The following is a 22,670-nucleotide window of genomic DNA, read 5'->3' on the forward strand; positions in this document are numbered from 1 at the left end:
CTGTACCAGGGCTCGAACCCGTGCCCCCCGCACTGGCGGGCGGATTCTTAACCACTGCATCACCAGGGAATCTCTGTTAGCTGTTATTATGAAATGATTATGGAGTGTGTCCTACACTAGATGCCTGGCCTTTGAGGAGATCTAGCATGGAATGCAGACCTGTAAATGAAGGATTACAGTATAACAGGTAAGAACTCTAAGAGAGATAATATGGACATTGTGCTGTAGATGCAGAGAGGGAGTGATGTGATGGTCAGGAAAGGGGAGGCATTTGAGTTTGAGATCCCAAAAGGAGTGAAGGGTATTCCAGAAAGAAGAAACACAGGATTCATGTAGGAGCGGTGAAGATGAGACTGTGGCCTGGTTTCATACTGTGAGATAAACTGGGAGCTCTAACACCTGGAGACTGTTAAAAGTTTTCCACAGGGTAGCAGCAGACTCAGAGCTATAATTTAGAAAGTGCAAACTGGCAGATGTGTGCTATGCGATTAGAGGCAGCAAGAGTATAGAACACCAGTGAGCAGGCTGTCACAGGAATACAGTTATAGATATGGGATGCAGAGATAGAAATGATCTTGACGGCAGGGAGAGCAGAGGATACCCATGACCACAATTAGAGTTTAGAGAATCTGGGCAGATGACTGTGAGCCTCAACGGAGAGGAGAACTCCATACTTCCACCTGGCTTGGCACACTCTGTTCTTTCTCTTGAATGCTCTTCCCCGATTGCCATTCAATATTCAGCTCAAGCCACCTCCTCTTGGAAGCCCTCTTGGATTCCTCTACAGAGTGGATTAGGGGGCCCTGCTCTGTGTTCCTAGAGCCCCTTGTCCCTTCCCCATCGTATCACTTGTCATTCCTTTGTCATTGACTGTTTCCTGGCTCCTCCTACTGGTCTGAGAATTCGGTGAGGAAAGGGCCCAGCCTTGATGACCTTTGCACCAGCAGGACAAATGTGGTCAACTGTTTGCTGAATGAATCAATGAAAACAAGAACTTTAGCAGGCCTGGGGAGAAGCTGGAGGAACCATCAGAAAACGACTGTCTCAGGGAACTCAGGCCCTGGGGCTACAACACGTTTTCTACTCTAATTTTGTCTCCTAGTTGCTGCCTAGAAGCCTGGGCCTTCCAGGAACTTGAAACCCGGAGGAGCGAAGAGCCGCGTGGCCAACAGTGGACTGGTAGCTGAGGCCCCGCCCCTCGGCCCTAGACTCCGCCTCTCCACCCTCTGCAGTCCCGGTCCCCGCCACGCGGCGACGCCCAAGAGGCCGCATGCGCAGTGCGCGCAAGAGCGGTGCCTTGCCCTTCTCCCAATGGCGGGCCGCGGTCCCCTTCCCGGCATCCTCCCAGGGGCAGGGAGCGCGTCATTTCCGGTGGGGAAGGCCCGCGGCCTCCGCCGCCATTTCGGGCGCTGCTGTGAAGCTGAGACCCGAGCCGGTCCGCTGGGCGGCGGGCGCCGGGGCTGGAGGGGCGCGCGCGGCGGCGGCGGCGGCGGCCCAGCGTGTAGGCGCGGAGGCGGCCATGGCGGGCAACTTCGACTCGGAGGAGCGGAGTAGCTGGTACTGGGGGCGGCTGAGTCGGCAGGAGGCGGTGGCGCTGTTGCAGGGCCAGCGGCACGGGGTGTTCCTGGTGCGGGACTCGAGCACCAGCCCCGGGGACTATGTGCTCAGCGTCTCCGAGAACTCGCGCGTCTCCCACTACATCATCAACAGCAGCGGCCCGCGCCCGCCGGTGCCACCGTCGCCCGCCCAGCCTCCGCCCGGTGAGGGACGGACGGGACGGGAGGCCCCGGGCGGGGGTGAGGGCCGCGTAACTCCCCAGCCTGGCCGGCTGCTCCTCGAGAGCTGACCCCCACTAGGGACGTAGGCAGAGGGCCGGAGTGACCGTGGCCGGGGGACAGCCAGCTGCCGGGGCTCGCTCCCACGGACGAGCGGGAGTGTGTGGGGGAGGAGGAGCCGCTGACCCAGGCCTCTGGGTGTGACTTGGGAGGACAGCCCAGGGGAAGGGGAACTGCTTCGGCCCCAGGGTGGGGCTAGCGCCCGAGCAGGGCCGAGCAACGTGGGGACAAAAGAGCTGAGGGGGATGTTGGCACTGCGGGGGCATCACTTGGCAGCGGTGCCCGGAATGAATCCGATAATCCTACAAGTGGCTTTTTAGGCTTGAAACATTTCCTGCGGTGTTGGAGAGCCGGGTTTGGCCATACTCCCCTGGTGGCCTTTGGTAGGAAGTCACCACATACTGGCCGGGAGGGATGGAGACACCCTCAGGAAACCGGTCAGCTTTTTCCTTTCTTGGGCATTTTTCCAAAATACTTTTACCGTCCTCTTCCCCCGCGGAGGACGAAGGTGGTGAGCTAAGTGCCTTGGTTATAAAAGAAAGCCCTCTGTGACCAGCCCAGAATAAGCTGATGACCGGCTGACTGTGTCCAAGAGATCTTAGCGTCCAGAGACTGTCCTCCACAATGAGGGGTTCTAGTTTTCAAAGCGATTAGTGGAGGAAAGATTTTTTTTCAGGAAATAATTCAGAAATAAGACAGTGGAGACAATCCTTTCCCTGAAAGTGAATGGAACTTCATTTTTTTCTTGGACCTCAGCATTGTCAGTCTTGTACTCCAGGGCCTCTCCTTGTTCAGTAACTTTGAGGGCTGTGGCCTGAGTCTTCTTAGATGTTGGGGACGGACCCTGCTGAGCTGATTCTCTGAGAATTTAAATTATCTGCTCCGGATCTTCCTTGCTAAAGATTGAGGTGTGACTCTCTTACCCATGCCATTGGAGTTGTTTGGGGAGTATTAAGGAGATTTAGGCACTTAGTACTTGAGATTTGTGAGGTACAGAGTAATTCTGAGGTTGCTATTTGTGTAACAGCACCAAGAGTCTTAGCACCTTCTCACTGTTCCGAAGTTGAAGCAATTTCGTCCTGACCAGCTGAGACGAGATCCAGGCCAATCTCCTGTGAATTAGGAGGCTCCTGAACCAGGCTTTGCAGACTTGCCCTTTTAGGAGAGTCCTCATTTAGATTTATTCACTCTGGCCAGAAAGGGGGAGATGGGGTAGTCTCTTTGTTGTTAACACATACCAATTTTAAAAAGAGAGTGGGGATATTTTTTTTAACTTTTTTTCTTTTTTCTTTTTAATAAATTTATTTATTTATTTGTTTGTTTGTTTTTGGCTGTGTTGGGTCTTCGTTGCTGTGTGCGGGCTTTCTCTAGTCGCAGTGAGCAGGGGCTACTCTTCGTTGCGGTGCACGGGCTTCTCATTGTGGTGGCTTCTCTTGTTCTGGAGCACCAGCTGTAGGCGTGCGGGCTTCAGTAGTTGTGGCACGTGGGCTCACTACTTGTGTCTCATGGGTTCTAGAGCGCAGGCTCAGTAGTTGTGGCGCATGGGCTTAGCTGCTCTGCAGCATGTGGGATCTTCCCAGGCCAGGGCTCATACCCATGTCCCCTGCATTGGCAGGCGGGTACTTAACCACTGTGCCACCAGGGAAGTCCCAAGCACGGAGATATTTAAGCCCACAAGTTATCTGAGGTCTTTCTCAGTCCGGTTGGTTTAATAGCATTATAACATGAGACGGGAATATTTTTGTATTTACCCTAAATCAAATATGTTCTACTTTTTACCACCTTCATGGTGTCTAGGGTTTTGCATTACTGTGCAGTGACATGATGGCAAACGGTCCCTGAAACTCAATTCTCAACATTTTGTGTATGTGTTTTGTTGGTTGCAGAATGTGGAAATAGCAGCAGGCAGTTTTATTTGAGCTTTCCCCACATCTTGGTGTTACGACTTTAATCTCAGCTCTTACCTTAATATTGAGCTCCACCTTTTCATAACAGATATGCGGTCAGATCCTTGGCCCAAGAGAGAAGGTGAGGATTGCTAAAGTTTGTGCATGGGGTGTGGAAAGTTCATGGGCATTGTGGTCATTTTTCTTTCTGCCATGTACCCTATTTTCCACATAGGGCAATTGATTCAGTTGCTGTCTTTATAAAAACTACTTAATCTGTGTTCTCCCCCTCCCCCATCCAGCTCTTTTTCTTTTGAAACCACACAGAAGAATTTCTTGAATTTTATAAAGGCATATACAATATTAATAGCTAACATTTATTGACTGGTTGTTCTGTGCCAGGCACTTTGCTGAATACTTTATGTGCCTTGTCTCATTTACTGTCTATAACAATCTAGTGAGGAAAGTACTATGATCTCCACTTATTAAAATATTTCCATTTTATAGATGAGGAAACTGAGAGTCAGAGATAAAGTAAATTGCCCAAAGTCACACAGCTAGTAAATGACTGCGCCAGAATTTGAACCTAGGAATTGTGACCCGAGAGCTGACACTATTACACTGTACTCCTTTCTGTCAAAGCCAGTTTTCTTTTGAGATCCCACAGTGCACTTTGAGGACTCAACACTTTTGTCTCTGCCCTGGGTCCCAGGTTCTGTTTAAAGACCAAAAGGAAAGAATGACAAGAAGAAACGGGCTTTAGTGTTCAGAGAATACACATCTGCTATCTGAAGTTGGTGACAAAAAGGCTTTTAATAACCTTATTTGGCAGATTGAATATGGGAAATGAGCTTTTTGTTTAGGATTATATAGTGTATTTTGTAGAGATAATGTAGAGGATGAATTTGTATGGAATGGCTTAGGTATAGATTTTAGAGGCATAGGGACAAAATAGACCAGGTATTCTCAACCTTTTCCAGTGAACCTGTTTGGTGTTTTTTTGTTTTGTTTTTTTAAATATTTAATTTATTTATTTCTTTGGCTGCGCTGGGTCTTAGTTGCGGCATGCAGGATCTTTAGTTGTGGCATGTGGGATCTAACCTGACCAGGGATCGAACCCGGACCTCCTGCATTGGGAGCGTGGAGTCTTAACCACTGGACCACCAGGGAAGTCCACATCAGTGAACCTGTTTTTAACTTAAGCGTTTAGCTCCCACAGGCTACCAGTGCTGCCATTGCCTGGAAGTGACCTGACTGTGCCATAGGACAGGGCTTGGTCAACTCTACTGGTCGTACTCTGTCAGCTGTACCTCTTGGGAAGACTTTGATGGATCCACTAGTTTTTTCCTCTTGCAACATGAGGTTTTACTAGACCTTGTCCAGTAGACAATCAATAAAACTGAGTAAATATGAGTTGGGAAAGTAGTTATAAGCTTTTGCTCTGAAGCCTGGGTTTGAACCTTCCTTACCTGCTGCTTACTACTCATATAACTTTGGGCAGGTTCTTTAACTTCTCTCTGCCTCAGTTTCCTTATCTGTGAAAGAGGGGAAATAGTAATACTGATCTCATAGGGTTGTTTCGAGGATTCAATGAGTTTTAGTGTATTAGGAATGGAACTGGCATATAGTAAGTACTCCGTAAGCATTAGGTATATTAATCTATGTGGTTGAGAGGGAAGAGTTGAAGCAAGGTGGGAAACTGTTCTCAGCTTTGAGAGGCTTACAGCATGTCTGAAGGAGTGAGTGCTGGGTGGAGGGGGGTGGGGTGCATCAAGAAGCGTGAAAGAACCTTGGATCCGGTACATGGAAATAGGATGGCGCCTGCCGTCACCTGCTCAACCCAGAGCCTCCCACCTGTTGCTCTAGTGGGTGAGTGGAGCATAAAAACTTGCCTTGTTTTGGGGGTGGGGGTAGAAGCTAGGGTGATAACTGTTTGTACTGCCTCTTCAAGGTGTTGCTGGGCCAAGCCACTTCTGGAGATCCTAGGGGACTGCCCGTTATTTACTGCTGCCTTTTTGTACCTTCATCTGTTTCATTTGTTTACCTCATCCTTGTAGTTCTCAAATCTGGTCCTCATGATTTGCTCTTTAATATCAGAGTATCCCTCCATTCATTGGTTCTGGAGAAGTTCTTCAGTGAGTTACTTAAAGGTTTTAGACCAAAAAAAAAAAATTCCTTGGTAAAAGGAGGTGGGTTTATTTATTGCAGAACTTCTCCAAGCCTTCACTATGCTCATGTCAAATTATGACTCTGAGAGAGGCAGGTATTGGATACTGGGTCTTTCAAACCAATTTGACCACGGAACTTTTTGAGAAGCATCTTGAGATTCTGTGGAAGCTTCTCTGGGAAACAGTGCAGCAAACTCTGGATTTGGGGATGAATTGAAAATTTCTAAAGGAATTCCGAGGTTTGGGGGTGTGTGTTAAACTGATTTGCTTTTTATTGGGCACCTATAATATACCAGCTACTTTCAGGAACTTTATTAGTTAGGAATTAGGCCCCGTGAGAAGTTAAATAACAGCTAATATAGCTAGGAAATAGCAGAGATAGAATTCATCAAACCTAGTCAGTCTGAATCTGCAAAGTATACCATGCTGACATCCACCATTTTTAGGAAGTTCTATTTGCTTAGGAAACTGTACATCTTGATACGTCTTAAGTATACTTTCTTTTTTTTTAAACATCTTTATTGGCGTATAATTGCTTTACATTGTTGTGTTAGTTGCTGCTGTATAACAAAGTGAATCAGCTATGTGTATACATATATCCCCATATCCCCTCCCACCCTCCCTATCCTCCATGCCACTCTCTCACTTTGTCCCCGCTTACCCTTCCCCCTCCCCATATCCTCAAGTCCATGCTCTAGTAGGTCTGCGTCTTTATTCCTGTCCCTGCCCCTAGGTTCTTCATGACCTTTTTTTTTTTTTTTTTTTAAGTATACTTTCTCAAATGGAAGTCAGTGGCCTTGTTAGCCCTTTGTGTTGGACAGGTAGTGAGAGTGCTTATGCTATTTTAAGCAGCCTCTATAAATAGCATAGGCAGAGGAGAAGGAGGGAATGAGAATTAAAGAGGAAAGGAAAGAAGAGGAAGTGCTGTGAGACTGAGAGGCTGATGATGGAGCCACTGTGGTGGTGCCCATGCCAGAAGTGACCTGGCCTGTTTAGCCCACAGAGCTCTTGGGTGTTCTTCATAAAACCTCCAGAGAGTGGTCTTGTAAAAACTGATGTAACTTGAGGGCTGAAATGCTTAGAAGTAATGAGTTGAGCATGTACAACTCTTTTGGTTAAAAGATACTTCTGACTGCATTGATTTTGATTTCTGATTGTTTTCATAACTGCACATTCAGAATCCAGCACACGTTTAATGTAGAATAAGTCAGTGAGGTTTTCCAAGTCCCAGCTATGAGAACTCTGTTGTTCTGTTCTCTAGACTGACTGACTGTATCTCCTTCCTTTCCCGCCCTTCTATTTCCTGCCTTTGGCTGTTTGTGGTTGGAAGGAGGTGAACTAGGGAAAAGGAACCAGAACGCATAGCTGTGGTAAGGTTTGGGCTTATCTGGGACTTATGTATGTTCTGTTTCCCCTCCTTCTCTTCTTCTGGGTCAGCACAGCTTGATTGCCCCATATATCGAACTCTAACTGCTGCAGCAGTACACAAAAACAGGTATTCCTCTATGGGATAATTACAGTGTCGTTAGAATAGGAAAAGAGGGCATTCCCTGGCAGTTCAGTAGTTAGGACTCCATGCTTTCATTGCCCTGGGCCTGGGTTTGATCCCTGGTTGGGGAACCAAGATCCCATAAGCCGCTCGGCGTGGCCAACCCCCCCGCCAAAAAAAACATATATATATACACATACTTTGTTTTAAAAAAAGGAAAGGTAAAGAATTTATAGGTAAATTTTCACTTGGTGTTTTCCTTGTATTTTTGTGTCTGTTGGAATTGCCAAGCAAAAATCAAACAAAAAAAAATAGTGGGCCCAGTTCACATCATGAAGCATTTGAGTAAGAAATGAATTGAACCAACCTGCTACTTTTCTGGCAGATGAATGGACAGTTTTTGTTTTCAGAATTCTCACACTGATCTTTTTAGGGGACTTGGCTTAGTGGTCTTATTTGTTCTTCTAAACCCTATCCCACGCCCCCACACCCCCCCCCAAAAAAAAACCAAAACACATTTCACCTGGGATAGTACAGTAATTGGACAAACCATAACTAGATGAAAGGGAGTAGTTGCCATCTTAGAATGAAAAGAGTACCTTAGAAGCATTCAGGGGACTTCCCTGACCGTCCAGTGGTTAGGACTTGGAGCTTTCACAGCTGGGGGCCTGGGTTCAATCCCTGGTGTGATCCCTGGTTGGGGAACTAAGACCCCCAAGCCGCACAGTGTGGCCAAAAAAAAAAAAAAAAACTGTTGAGGAACAGAAAGAGCTGCTCTTTTATTGTGATTTTGTTGTATCTTAGAACATAATCTGTTGTTGCCACTGTTTTTTGTAAGAGCATGTCTCCAGTTGGAAGTGAAAGCCAGGGGAAAAAAATAATGTCTTCCTAACACATGCTGCTACACTCCTTGCTTACGAACCACACTGTGTATGCTGGTATCCCCAACTACGCTGTGAGTTTCTCAAAGCTGGGAACAGATTTTTTTTTCTTTCTTTTTTTTTTTTTTTTTTTTTTTTTGCGGTACGCGGGCCTCTCACTGTTGTGGCCTCTCCCGTTGCGGAGCACAGGCTCCGGACGCGCAGGCTCAGCGGCCATGGCTCACGGGCCCAGCCGCTCCGCGGCATGTGGGATCTTCCCGGACCGGGGCACGAACCCGTGTCCCCTGCATCGGCAGGCGGACTCTCAACCACTGCGCCACCAGGGAAGCCCTGGGAACAGATTTTGATTTAACTTTTCCTCACTTCAGAGTTATGTTCATTAAGAATAATATCTAACATGGGACTTCCCTGGTGGTCCAGTGGGTAAGACTCCATGCCCCCAATGCAGGGGGCCCGGGTTTGATCCCCGGTTGGGGAACTAGATCCCACATGCTGCAACTAAGATCCTGCGTGCCGCAAATAAGACTCAGTGCAGCCAAAATAAAGAAGTAAGTAAGTAAATAAATTAAAATATTAAAAAAAAGAATAATATCTAACACTTAATAAGCACGTACAGTCTGCCAACCACTGTCCCAAAAGGGTGACTAGTGAAAACCATATTAGCTGTTGTACCTTGGAATGTAGTTGGGTAAACTCTAGCAAGGGAGCTTTTCTTCCCAGGTGTCATCAGGACCATTTTCTAAGCTGGGGTGCTCTGCTGGTGTGAAGGTTCTCCCTACCACTTTGCCCTGGAGGCTTTCTTGACCACGCAGTGCTAAGTAGGTCTTCTTGGAGCTCACACTGACCCTGTCCTTAACATAGGTCCACAGACCTGAAAGTTCACTGTAGCCTAGCGTTGATAGGTGAGATAGCCATGCATCTCGTTTACCAGACTTGAATAGGAATAATTGCCCATCAGTGATCTGCTTTAGTGAAGAGAAACTCCAGAATATAGCACCACCATGCTCTGGTATGGTCATAAACAAAATCATCTCTCCAGTCCTGTACTTGGAACTATTAGGTTGCATTATGCCGGTGTCTGGTGAGTGTTTGCCATAGATGGACAGTCCTGGGTTTGGGCATGTATTTCAACATCTTGAGTTGGAGAGACAGCCAACATTATTGAATGTGAGCTATTAACTTGTTTTAGTTTACAGCCATGAATTCCACAGATGGACTTTTGCAATGTAAGAAATGTGCATCTGTCCTCTCAATTGTGTCTTGATCTTTCTTTCATTTGGGTGAAAAGAGAAGGCACTCATCAGTACTCATTCTGTATTGAGGACTTTTGATTAACTTCCAAAGTTTATCTCTTCACCTGTCTCCAGTAGAGAATTTTAAATGTACTTTTTCTGGTCTTTCTGGAAGAAATGTTTTCTTCTAACATTGAACGAAATAATTTGGTCTCATTTTTTTAGAGTGGCGAAGTGTTTTAGACAGCTGGGCTACCACAATGTTCCTGTTTCACAGCATTAATAGCAAAGGGTTTTAGATGGGTGGGCTAGTCTTAATAGGAGTGGAGAGGGTAGATTGGCTGTTTTCCTTAACAAAGGAATCGAACAAGTAACTTTCAGAAAAGAAGTACAAATAGTCAATAAACATGAAAAACATCAAGCAATCAAAGATGATAGTTAACAAGAGATATCCCTGCTGTTTGGCAAGGATATGGGGGAAATGGGAATTCATAAACTACTGGTGGGAGTGTAAAACTATACAAACTTTTTGGAGGACAGTTTGGCAACATAAACCTTAATGTTATTATTTTTAAAAACTTATTTATTTATTTATTTATTTAGGCTGCGTTGGGTCTTTGCTGCCGTGCTGAGGCAGGCTTTCTAATTGCGGTGAGCAGGGGCTACTCTTCGTTGTGGTGTGCGGGCTTCTCATTGCGGTGGCTTTTCTTGTTGCGGAGCACGGGCTCTAGGCGCACGGGCTTCAGTAGGTGCGCCCTGTGGGCTCAGTAGGTGTGGCGCTTGGGCTTTAGAGTGCAGGCTCAGTAGTTGTGGCACGCTGGCTTAGTTGCTCCGTGGCATGTGGAATCTTCCCGGACCAGGGCTCGAACCCGTGTCCCCTGCATTGGCAGGCGGATTCTTAACCGCTGTGCCACCAGGGAAGTCCAACCTTAATGTTCTTAATGTTTTTGTTTTTGTTTTTCTTTTTGATGTGGACCAGTTTTAAAGTCTTTATTGAATTTGTTACAGTATTGCTTCTGTTTTATGTTTTGGTTTTTTGGCCACGATGCATGTGGGATCTTAGCTCCCCGACCTGGGATCGAACCCAAACCCCCTGCATTGGAAGGTGAAGTCTCAACCACTGGACTGCCAGAGAAGTCCCTAAACCTTAATGTTCTTACCCTTTGATCCAGCAATTGCATTTCAAGGAGTTTATCATAAGGAAGTAATAAAAATGTTCATTAGTAGACCAGAACAAAAACACTTATAACAGCATTGTTTGCAATAGTGAAAAGTTGGGAATATTTTATAGCCATTAAAAGTCATATTCTTGAAGAATATGGGGAAATTTTTATTATATAAATATTATATAATAGAATATTGTATAAACATACAATATTGTATATTGTATAAAGTAAAACATTTTTATTTTACAGTAGGAAAAGGGGCAAGGTATAAAATGATAGTACTCTAGTTATAAAAATGTATTTATAACGTGTGTGTGTGTGTGTGTGTGTGTGTGTGTGTGTGTGTGTGTGTGCATTTACCTATGTAAAAAACCTGGGAGGTTGTAACTCAGTGGATTATAAGAGTGTCCTGTGGCAAGGTTAAGGCTGATTAAAAAGTAAACTCCATGAAAAACAGTGTTCTGTAGAGCTATTTATAACGTGTGTGTGTGTGTGTGCATTTACCTATGTAAAAAACCTGGGAGGTTGTAACTCAGTGGATTATAAGAGTGTCCTGTGGCAAGGTTAAGGCTGATTAAAAAGTAAACTCCATGAAAAACAGTGTTCTGTAGAGCTATGCATTCCTTTATCAGGAAACCAAATAGTAAAGAATCCAATTAAGATATTGATATTTTGGGTGATTAGCAGAGTGCAAGTTAAAGGTTTGTATTCCTCATTAGAAACTTTGTTTCTTATTTGAAGCAAAATACATTCATTTATTATCCTTCAATTCTAGAGTCTCAGGATAGGGAGGGAATGCAGTTTAAAGTATGCCCTGTGTCAAAGGCCTCACACGTTTGTGTCATGTGAATTTTAAGCATTCCTAATAGGTCCTTTCTCTTGGACCCTCAGTGTGTCATCAGTTTGAGGATTTTAACACTTCTTTATTTTCCTGAGCATCCTTGTTTACCTTTTTTCAAGACCTGTTTGTTTCTAAGGGAACAGTCCAGTTTCCATGTTTTATTTAAGTGAAGATCTTATGAGTTGATTTTCAAGCAGTTAGCTTCTTAGTTTTTCTTTTTAGTTGTCAGAAGTGAGATTGAGGTCATTGTAGATTTAAAAGATAGTCTAAAACTTTTTCTTATTAGGAATTGTGCATTCTAGATGTGAAGATACGAATGTATGATCCTGCTGTAGATACCAAGCTCTCCCCACCTCTTCCTGGGATAGCTCCTGGGGCTTATGAAAAAGGAGAGCTTGCTACATTTCCTGAGGTTGAAAAGAAGATTGTAACACAGCCTTGAACCGTTTGTACCCTGTAAATGGAATAGCAACAGAACACTTGGGGAGAATGAACAAGAAGTCTCCATGTTGCTCTGTCTTTGATCCAGTATGAGAGCATGTCATGACTGGCGTGGTTGGTCTATCATAGCCTTCTGACTCTGCTGCAGGTGGTGATAGGCATCTTTCTTCCCAGGGAATGTTTGAGCTACAAAGTATGATTTTAGTTTACTGTTAGGAGAAGCAGTTATTTATTCTAGACAGGTTTTTTGTTTGTTTGTTTGTTTCTTTCTTTCTTTCTGATTAAATATTGACTAAGTGTGTTTGGGAAATGCTTAAAATCTACATTGCATCTCCAGTATAATACATCTTTAAATAATACCCTGCTCTGTTTTTTTCCAGGGGTGAGCCCCTCCAGACTCCGAATAGGAGATCAAGAATTTGATTCATTGCCTGCTTTACTGGAATTCTACAAAATACACTATTTGGACACTACAACATTGATAGAACCAGTTTCCAGATCCAGGCAGGGTAGTGGAGTGATTCTCAGGCAGGAGGAGGCAGAGTATGTACGAGCCCTCTTTGACTTTAATGGGAATGATGAAGAAGATCTTCCCTTTAAGAAAGGAGACATCCTGAGAATCCGGGATAAGCCTGAAGAGCAGTGGTGGAATGCGGAGGACAGCGAAGGCAAGAGGGGGATGATTCCAGTCCCTTACGTCGAGAAGTATAGACCTGCCTCCGCCTCAGTATCGGCTCTGATTGGAGGTAACCAGGAGGGTTCCCACCCACAGCCACTGGGTGGGCCGGAGCCCGGGCCCTATGCCCAACCCAGCGTCAACACTCCGCTCCCTAACCTCCAGAATGGGCCCATTTATGCCAGGGTAATCCAGAAGCGAGTCCCTAATGCCTACGACAAGACAGCCTTGGCTTTGGAGGTACATAATGTGCAAAATGTAGAAAGAAGAGATCTGCTACAGGGTCTCCCTTTCAGACCTCTTAGAGCTTTGTAGGAATGCTGAATACAAGCAACAGCATTGTGATGTTGTTATAGATGTCGAATGGTACTTTACCATTAAGTACTGATTTTGGCATTCAATGTTGGGTTTTCTCTTTTTTATAGAAAACCTATTTTGGAATGACTAAGCTTAAAACTGTATAACTGAATGTTCTGATTGATCTACTAAACCATACTTTGACTACTTTAATAACACTACCTGAATTCACAGGAATTAACCTAAAATATTTTTTCTCATCTTCTATGTTCTAATCTGTTTCTTTCTTTCTGTTTATCGTTATCTAAAACAAGGTGGGCTCACACAGATTTGAGTACAATAAGTGGTGTCTATCAAAATACTTAAGCTGATTTTCTTATAAAAATAGAATGTTTTTACTTTAGGGGGTTTGGGGCTTCTTACCATTGATTGATTGTATTCATCAAGTAATTCGGGAGGAACAGTAGAGTGTATAGGTATGAAGAGATACATACCCAAAAGTATTAATTCCCAGGAGCAGCAGGTTTCCTTGGTCTTTGTTGTTTAATGCATTTTGTAGACAAGAAGCCAGTTCCTCCTGAGGAATAAAGTTTTGCCTTTTACGGGTGAATAGCTATCCTTGGTAGCCCATCTCTCGCCAACCATTGCATTGTATTTATTCCTGTCGTTAGCACTCACAGCTTTGTCCCTTATCTCCTCTCTTTCTCCTTCCCTCCCTCCCTTCTTTTCTTCTTCCTTTCTGAGTTATGCAGAGCTAGTGGTTCAGCATAAAAGCTAGTGTAGAAGTAGCATGCTTTCCCATCTTTCAGAGCCTTTCAGATACGGTAACTTGAATGTAAGTAGTAAATTTCATAAGCACAGGCTGAAGTTTTGTGAGTACAAGTTAGCAGAGAAGGTGCAAAAGTATATTCTTGTAAACTGAAATCTCTAAATTTTGTTTCCTTTGGGTCATGTTTATACACTGAGGCGGGGGAGCTGCCCTTTAAGTGGGAGTATTAGCCTGTACAGTGAGCTGGAATTTATTTGAAGTAGTCTCTGACGTTACTGGATTTGAAATTTTTCTTTTACATTCTGAATAATGGATGCAAAGGAGGGTTAGTTAGGTCTTACAGGTTTGACTGAAAAATGTGTGTTTTTAAGAGATCCTGTTGTGATTTAAAATAATTGTGTCCTGGTTTTGATGAGAAATGAAATGTATGTTGTCTAGGTCACACCACTTTGGAGGATAAGGAAAACAAGTTTCTAGCCTCATGTTTTCATTTAAGTTCAGATGATGGCAACAACCAACACGGTGCTGTGCACATGACAGTTGTGACTCTTGACATTTATTGCAAACTCTGTTAGCACTGGGCTGGAGTGTGAAAATAGCGTTCTTGGAACAAGCCAGCTGACACCCAGGAGAGAATAGTTATCAGATTAATTTTGCTTCCATTTGCAATTCCTTTCTCAACGAGAATTGTTTTGTTTTGTTTTGTCTTTTGGCTGCACTGTGTGGCTTGCAGGATCTTAGTTCCTCGACCAGGGATTGAACCCGGGCCCACTGCAGTGAAAGCGCCAAGTCCTAACCACTGGACCACGAGGGAATACCAGAATTGTTTATTTTTTGGCTGCGTTGGATCTTTGCTGCTGTGCGCGGGCTTCTTCTAGTTGCGGCGAGCGGGGGCGACTCTTTGTTGCGGTGCGTGGGCTTCTCATTGTGGTGGCTTCTCTTGTTGCGGAGCACGGGCTCTAGGTGTGTGGGCTTCAGTAGTTGTGGCACGCAGGCTGTAGAGCTCAGGCTCAGTAGTTGTGGCGCGTGGGCTTAGTCACTCTGCGGCATGTGGGATCTTCCCGGACCAGGGATCGAACCCGTGTCCCCTGCTTTGGCAGGTGGATTCTTAACCACTGTGCCACCAGGGAAGTCCCACCAGAATTGTTTTGAATGATGCCTGCCTTGATTAGAGGCTTTAGTGCTCAAAGATGGTTGAGCTGTTCTGCTACTGTGAAACCTAAATCTTGCAAAATAAAAACTAAAGTGGAAGACTAGTTTATGATTTCAGTAAGTTTTCTTTTTTGATTGGTTATTAGTTTTGAGCCACATATGTTGATAGATGAAGATAGCGTCTTTCAAGTTAGAACAAATACCCCAAATAATAGCTTTAAAACACTGTATGTACTTAAAAAACGTGATGTTAGTTTAGCATCATAGAAATCTAGAGCTGGAAAAGACCTTAGATGTCCTTATTCGTTGTATTAAAAAAACTTATGTTGAGACAAATCGAATGGGTTGTTTAAACTAGTTGGAGGTGGAGATATGAGGAACCCAGATCTACCTTGGTGCCTTTTCAACCATACCCAGATTCAATCTGTGATTCTTTTTGTTTTAGAACAGTGATGCTGCCCTCCTCAGTGTAAGTTTTGTGTGGTTTCACTGACAGCATATCCTCAGTTGTATTCTCTATGCAGGGAGGCAGTTTTTCTTTCCCATCTCTGGTTTTTCATAGGAGCTGATGCCTCATCCCTATTGAGATGAGGCTAGGAGGTAAGATTAGGAGACTCTGGCTTTCTGACTGTAGCATTTTGATAAGAAAAACATTCATTGCTATATTTGACCCACTATAAATTTAGATTTGTAGATGAGCTAGGCATGTTTTAGTGGAGTCTTACAGTTAACTTGAAATTGATAAATTAGAATCATTGCATTTTAGAATGGGCAGAACCCTAGACATAATAGGGTTCAGACTGCTCCACAGTGCCCTAACATTTCCCAGGAGGTAGGTGAGGATGCAGGGTTCTGGGTTCCCTCTCTTGCTTTAACTAAAGCAACTCTGTTTTTCACTGTGTTATATATCAGGGTCTCTCTAAGATTTTTTAAGTACAGAGGGTTTCTGTACTTAAAAAAATAAATTAAAAAAATTGTTCAAAATCCACCTAGCCTCATCTTACAGATGGATGTTTCCTGCATGGTATATTTGCTGTGAACAGAGTCCTCCAGTAGAATATAAGTTAATGCCTATTTCCTCTTTTCCTACCCATCAGATTTCTCTAGTAGGAATGAAGCCTGTTGGAAAGAAGGGATTAATTCTAGCTAACAACTAAAGCAGGGGTATTCCTCTGCCCACTGTAATTCTGGGGGAATATAACTGAACCAGGAAGACACCATCTCTTCCATCCGGAGCTTCTAATGAAGACAGATTTTAAACAAATGTAGATATGCTGAGTGTTTTGAAGAAGAAACACTGGAAGTAACACTAGAACAGTGCAGAGGCACCTTTTAGTTTTTTGATCTTAGATGTGATCTAAGATTTTTTTTTTTTTTTAAGGAAGTTTATTTTTTATTTATTTATTTTTTTGGCTGCGTTGAGTCTTCGTTGCTGCTTATGGGCTTTCTCTAGTTGTGGCAAGCAGGGGCTACTCTTCATTATGGTGCACGGTCTTCTCATTGTGGTGGCTTCTCTTGTTGCGGAGCCGGGGCTCTAGGTGCGTGGGCTTCAGTAGTTGCAGCGCGCAGGCTCAGTAGTTGTGGCGCACGGGCTTAGTTGCTCCGCTGCTGATCTAAGATTTTGATTTGATTGGTTTTTGTTTTATGCTTATGGCTCCATGGGAACTTGAATAGTGAATTTATCTTGTAAATTGCAGGTGTTAAAGTTTATTTTATGCCTCTGTAGACTGTCCAGAATAATCACATTATCTTTTTTTTTTCTTTTTTTGAATATTTATTTATTTATCGGCTGCATTGGGTCTTAGTTGTGGCATGCGAGATCTTCGTTGAGGCGTGCGGGCTTTTCTCTAGTTGTGGCGGGTGGGCTCCAGAGCGCGTGGGCTCTGTAGTTGTGGCACTTAGGCTCTCTAGTTGTGGCACTCGGGCTTAATTGCCCTGTGGCATGTGGGATCTTAGTTCCCCGACCAGGGATCTAACTGACGTCTCCTGCATTGCAAGATGGATTCTTTTTATTCCTTTTTAAAAATTTATTTATTTATTTATTTATTTATTTATTTATTTATGGCTGTGTTGGGTCTTCGTTGCGGGCTTTCTCTAGTTGCGGCTAGCGGGGGCTACTCTTCATCGTAGCGCGTGGGCTTCTCATTGCAGTGGCTTCCCGCATTGTGGAGCACGGGCTCTAGGCGCGTAGGCTTCAGTAGTTGCAGTATGCGGGTTCAGTAGTTGTGGCTCACAGGCTCTAGAGCACAGGCTCAGTAGTTGTGGCACACGAGCTTAGTTGCTCCACGGCATGTGGGATCTTCCCGGGCCAGGGATAGAACCCGTGTCCCCTGCATTGGCAGGCGGGTTCTCAACCACTGTGCCACTGGGGAAGCCCACAAGACGGATTTTTAACCACTGGACCAACAAGGAAGTCCCTCACGTGCAGGCTCAGCGGCCATGGCTCACGGGCCCAGCTGCTCTGCGGCATGTGGGATCTTCCTGGACCGGGGCACGAACCCGTGTCCCCTGCATCGGCAGGTGGACTCTCAACCACTGCGCCACCAGGGAAGCCCACATTATCTTTTTAAATAAATTTATTTATTTATTTATTTTTGGCTGCATTGAGTCTTCCTTGTTGCACGCGGTTGCAGTGTGCGGGGGCTACTCTTCATTGTGGTGTGCAGGCTTCTCCTTGCGGTGGCTTCTGGCATGCAGGCTAAGTAGTTGTGGCTCGCGGGCTCTCGAGCGCAGGCTCAGTAGTTGTGGCGCATGGGCTTAGCTGCTCTGCGGCATGTGGGATCTTCCCGGACCAGGGATCGAACCCTGTCCCCTGCATTGGCAGGTGGATTCTTAACCACTGCTCCACCAGGGAAGCCCCCCTGACATTATCTTTATTTTTATTTATTTATTTATTTTAAAATTTTTATTTATTTATTTATTTATGGCTGCATTGGGTCCTCGCGGTGCACGGGCTTCTCATTGTGGTGGCTTCTCTTGTTGCAGAGCACGGGCTCTAGGCACGGAGGCAGGCACAGTAGTTGTGGCACACAGGCTTAGTTGCTCCACGGCATGTGTGATCTTCCCGGACCAGGGCTCGAACCCATGTCCCCAGCATTGGCAGGTGGATTCTTTTTCTTTTCGGTACGCAGGCCTCTCCCGTTGTGGAGCACAGGCTCCGGACGCGCAGGCTCAGCGGCCATGGCTCACGGGCCCAGCCGCTCCGCGGCATGTGGGATCCTCCCGGACTGGGGCGTGAACCCGCGTCCCCTGCATTGGCAGGCGGACTCTCAACCACTACGCCACCAGGGAAGCCCTGGCAGGTGGATTCTTAGCCACTGCACCTTCAGGGAAGACCCCCTCATTATTTTTAAAGGTACTAATCATGTAACTTCCATTTTTCTGGCATCTTGCCTTTGGTAGATAAGACTTCTGAGTAACCAAGGAGCTTCTCAGGTGGACTTAGGCATGGACCTGTCCTTCAGGGCACAGATAAGGGATGGTGTAAAGTGCTTTGGGTCCCTCATTATATGCAGCAGTGACTACATCAACTCTACATCTCCCCATGTGGAACTCTGTGAAACCTAAGTTATTTAGGCCTTTTGACTTATGTATGGAAAAGCGGAGTGAAGACCTTAATTTTCCCTGTGATCCAGAGAGAAGAAATGAGATTAGAAAGTATAAGAATCTGAGTGACAGGTCTTGGCTGTGTTCAGTTTGTCTTTTTCTGGAATTGTAGCTGTAGATTTCTGTATTGTTCATTGAGACAGACGTCTACTTTCCCTCTCCTTCCATCCTTTTTGGACTTCTTCATTTCAGATTACGGTAGCTCAATGGGAAGAGAGTTTGGAAGTAACTAATCCAGCTTCTTGGACATTGAAGGCAGGCCCTCTGGTACCCTTAGAGATAAATTAAAATAATTTTTTAAATTAAAGTATAGTTGATGTACCATATTATGTAAGTTACAGGTGTACAACAGAGTGATTCACAATTTTTAAAGGTTATACTCCATTTATAGTTATTAGAAAATATTGGCTATGTTCCCTGTGTTGGAAATATATCCTTGTAGGTTTTTTTTTTTTTTTTTTTTGATAGTTTATTTTTGATTTTTGTTTGTTGTTTTTTTGGGTTTTTTTGGCCGCGCCGCATGGCATGTGGGATCTGAGTTCCCTGACCTGGGATTGAACCTGCATCCACTGCAGTGGAAACACAGAGTACCAACCACTGGACTGCCAGGGAAGTCCTCCTTGTAGCTTATTTTGTACATAATAATTTGTACCTTCTTAATCCCGTATCCCTATCTCTCAGCCCCTCCGCCCCCAGATGATTTTTAAACATGTATTTGAATTATCTCTACTTTTGGGGAGCTCTCTATCATCCACAACAGTGTAGTCTAGAGGTTCCAAACTTTCTTGGATCATAGAACCCATAGTGTTTCAGTAATATTTTACAATGTTCCAGGCCAAATGAAATACTTAACAGTTCCATTTATTAAGTCAGTAGGTTCAAACAGCTTAAATATTTATATCTTAATAACTTAGTACCCACTTGAAAAAAATAATAAAAATAATTGGAAGAAAATAATATTTTTGTTTTAATAAAATAAGTTATTTAACTAATGAGATGTGTACACCTCAGTTTCTCAAACCTTGGGATCATATGGAACATTGCCACCTTCATTTCCTGTTCTACACTTAATTTTCATGAGGTACTTGATTTTTATCCTAGCAACTGCCAAAACCCAGCTTTACAAAGATATGACATCTTTGAAAGGGATGTAGTATAATCTGATGTCAGAATTTTTAACTGCCTCGAGCTGGTAGTTCACATGGTGTAACAGATGTCAAGTATTTGCTGTGTTTCCCTCAAAAATTTAAAATACTTGGAGCACCCCTCTGAATTTGCTGCAGTGCCTCTGACACTGTACAGTTTGGGAACCTCAGGTCTAGTTCACTGGACTAGTTCTTAGAAAATTCTTTATGTTGAGCTAAAATGTACCTGCTCTTTGTGGTCATCTCTCCACCTCTCACCAAGGGGATGGGGAACTTAGTTGCAGTCGTTATCAGTTGTTGAACTATAGAAAATCTTTTCTGACTTGGACTAGAATCAGGGTAAGACCTGTCTTCAGTGTGGTGCTTTTGCTTTACACCAGGAAGCCTACCTACCAGTTAAATCTCAAAGACCTGCAACTTTCCACCAGTATGAGCCATGCCCATTTCAGTCCATCTCTGAGGCAAGTGAATCATTAAGGCTGAATTGTCGTCACTTTGTCTTCACTCATTTGAAAGATTTTAGATGGACCCTAAACATCACCTATTCCTTAGATCAAGGGTCCACAAACTTTCTGTAAAGGACTTTATAGGCCATCTGGCCTCTGTCACTTTGCCATTGTAGCTAGAAAGCAGTCGTAGAAAAACAACAAATGAGCTTGCTGTGTTCCAATAAAACTATTTACGGAGGGGGCAGCAATCTGGTTGTGGCTTATGGGCCATGGTTTGCTGACCCCTGTCTTAGATTGCTGTAGTTTTCTTACCTTTTTTTCCTCCTTCAGTCAAATCTTGAAATATTTACTAAATGTGTTCTTGGTGTGTTTGAAAAATATTTGAAAACAAGGTTCCTGTACTCCATCTCTGTACTTGGTTTCCCTGGTTTTCTTTATATGAAGTTATGTGTGTTTCCTGCCCTGAGCTCACTGGAATCGTGCAGGAAATCTGGATCAAAGGAACGTTGGCAACTGTTGATGCCTTTCATGTTAGAAGGCAAACTAGAAAAGCAGTCACCTGGGGTTACACCAGCTGATTAGGTCACACAGCTCCCTGATGTCTCCTGTTTAATGCCATTTGGGCTCCAGTTTCTTTCTCATTATCACTGGAACTCACTGGTGAAGGTGAACTGGGTAATCTTTTGCTCCTGGATCAATTCTTTTTTTTTTTTTTTTTTTTTTTTGGTGGCGGGGGCTTGTAGATCAATTCTAGGTTTGACTAATCTGTACCAAGATCATGATTGACCTTGGGAACTACACAGAGCTAGGGAAGAAACCAGTGTGTTCCTCAAGTTCCCTGGGAGTGAAGAAACTGAAGTAACCACATTCAGTCCTCTTTACAGATGGTGCCATAATTTACTTGCACACTTGCTCCTGAGGATGTGGTATATGGTTGAGAGGCTAGGAACTGACTGGACACTAAAATAGTACCTTGGTGAAAGAATCATCACTCTCTCTCCTTTACAAGGTGCTAGTGAGGTCTGCCTCATAAAAGGAAAGGTTAACTGCTTCATAGTGCTTTAGGTCCATTATAAGTTCTTTCTTTTTCATTAGTATGCAGATGAGGATTTTTTTTTTCCATCTATAACTTGAATTTTGAAATAAGTAGTGTTAGAGCTATAGTTATTACTGCACTCACTGATTAGTACATTCCTTTGAGTCTTAAAATTGTAACATTTCTGGGGCAAGTATTCAGTTTTGCTTTCTTTGTCTTTGAAGTAGTACACCAAGCTTCAAACCTCTATGCATCCTCTGGTCTGGCCTTGGGGAATTCTGCTTCAGAGTGTTGTTGCTTAACGGTAAGGGGAGCACAAATTATGGTTTCATTTCTGACTTGGAGAAAGAACTGGACTTAGTGGAGCACCATGTTCCTAGACTGCCCCATCCCCTCCTGCACTCAGGCCCAGGCTCGACAGCTACCCTTTCTTCCACCCTGTTGGAGCTCGAGGGCCTCATGTGTTCTAAAGGATAGTCATGTTGCCTTTGGGACTTGTCTGTTCTTGACCGTAAGAGTCCCCATGTGCTTTGAATATTATGGAAGAAAGAACCCATAGGGTATTATACATAGGGTATTTAATTTTAATAAGGTCTTCCTCAAAGTATTTGTACTTCAAGACTGCTTTGGGCAGATTAATTAACCTATTAACCACTTACAACTTTCTTCTTTTATCCATTTAAAAATCAGAATAGTTTCAGTCATGACACAGCTTTTTTTCCCCACTGTTTGGTGGTTGGACTTCTCTGCCAAGAACCTAAGCAACTGTAAAAAAAGATTTTGGATTCTAGAAAATGGTGTGCTTTTCCTGAGCCCTTCTCTGTAGGGTAGAACCAAGAGAGTGTATACATCAGAGATGTTGTATGATATCAGACTCTGATGTTGTCCAAAGGACTAATTTGCACTTCATTCATCCCCCCAGTAACATCTTGCCGTATGGGAGCCCCGACTCATTTCTCCCTTCGAACTCTGAAGGACAAAGCCCTGAGGGCAGATCAGCAGGTTTTGCCCCGTTTGTGGAGAAGCTAGTGTGGTTTTGTGGTACTGATTAACAGCAAGGGGGTGGGTGGTCCACATTTCTACCTACCCGTCACTTAGAGCTCTTTGGGATGTGATTTGAGGCAACACTTTGAATGCTTAAGAATAATGGCAATATGGGCGTCTCTCGTGGCGCAGTGGTTGAGAGTCCGCCTGCCGATGCAGGGGACGCGGGTTCGTGCCCCGGTCCGGGAAGATCCCATATGCCGTGGAACGGCTGGGCCCGTGAGCCATGGCCGCTGAGCCTGTGCGTCCGGAGCCTGTGCTCTGCTACGGGAGAGGCCACAACAGTGAGAGGCCTGCGTACCGCAAAAAAAAAAAAAAAAAAAAAAAAGAATAATGGCAATCTTACAGTAAAAGAGAGGTGTTTAAACCTAGATTTTGGTATCAAGTAGAATGGTGGGCTTAAGGAGGTATCCTGAAGAACCATCTTTTACAAAACACCTAGAAAAGCTGGATAAAACATAATAAAGGGCTTCCCTGGTGGCACAGTGGTTGAGAGTCCTCCTGCCGATGCAGGGGACACGTGTTCGTGCCCCGGTCCGGGAAGATCCCACATGCCG

General features: G+C 44.3%; 1 protein-coding gene across 3 annotated transcripts in view; it reads left to right on the top strand.

The window, feature by feature from the left end:
• The first annotated feature begins 1,376 nt into the window (after positions 1 to 1,376).
• CRK (CRK proto-oncogene, adaptor protein) overlaps positions 1,377 to 22,670 on the top strand; it is a 29,697-nt gene continuing 8,403 nt past the window's right edge. The window contains exons 1-2 of one of the 3 annotated variants that reach the window (XM_024127641.3): positions 1,377 to 1,760; positions 12,320 to 12,855. In XM_024127641.3, the coding sequence (XP_023983409.2) occupies positions 1,520 to 1,760; positions 12,320 to 12,855 (777 nt within the window). In that variant the 5' untranslated portion in view covers positions 1,377 to 1,519. Of the gene's footprint in view, positions 1,761 to 5,082; positions 5,591 to 12,319; positions 12,856 to 22,670 lie in introns of those variants that run through there. The other 2 variants (XM_024127642.3, XM_055090439.1) reach the window with 2 other exon arrangements.

The sequence above is a fragment of the Physeter macrocephalus genome, chromosome 14 (genome assembly GCF_002837175.3).
Source record: "Physeter macrocephalus isolate SW-GA chromosome 14, ASM283717v5, whole genome shotgun sequence".
Lineage (NCBI taxonomy): Eukaryota > Metazoa > Chordata > Mammalia > Artiodactyla > Physeteridae > Physeter > Physeter macrocephalus.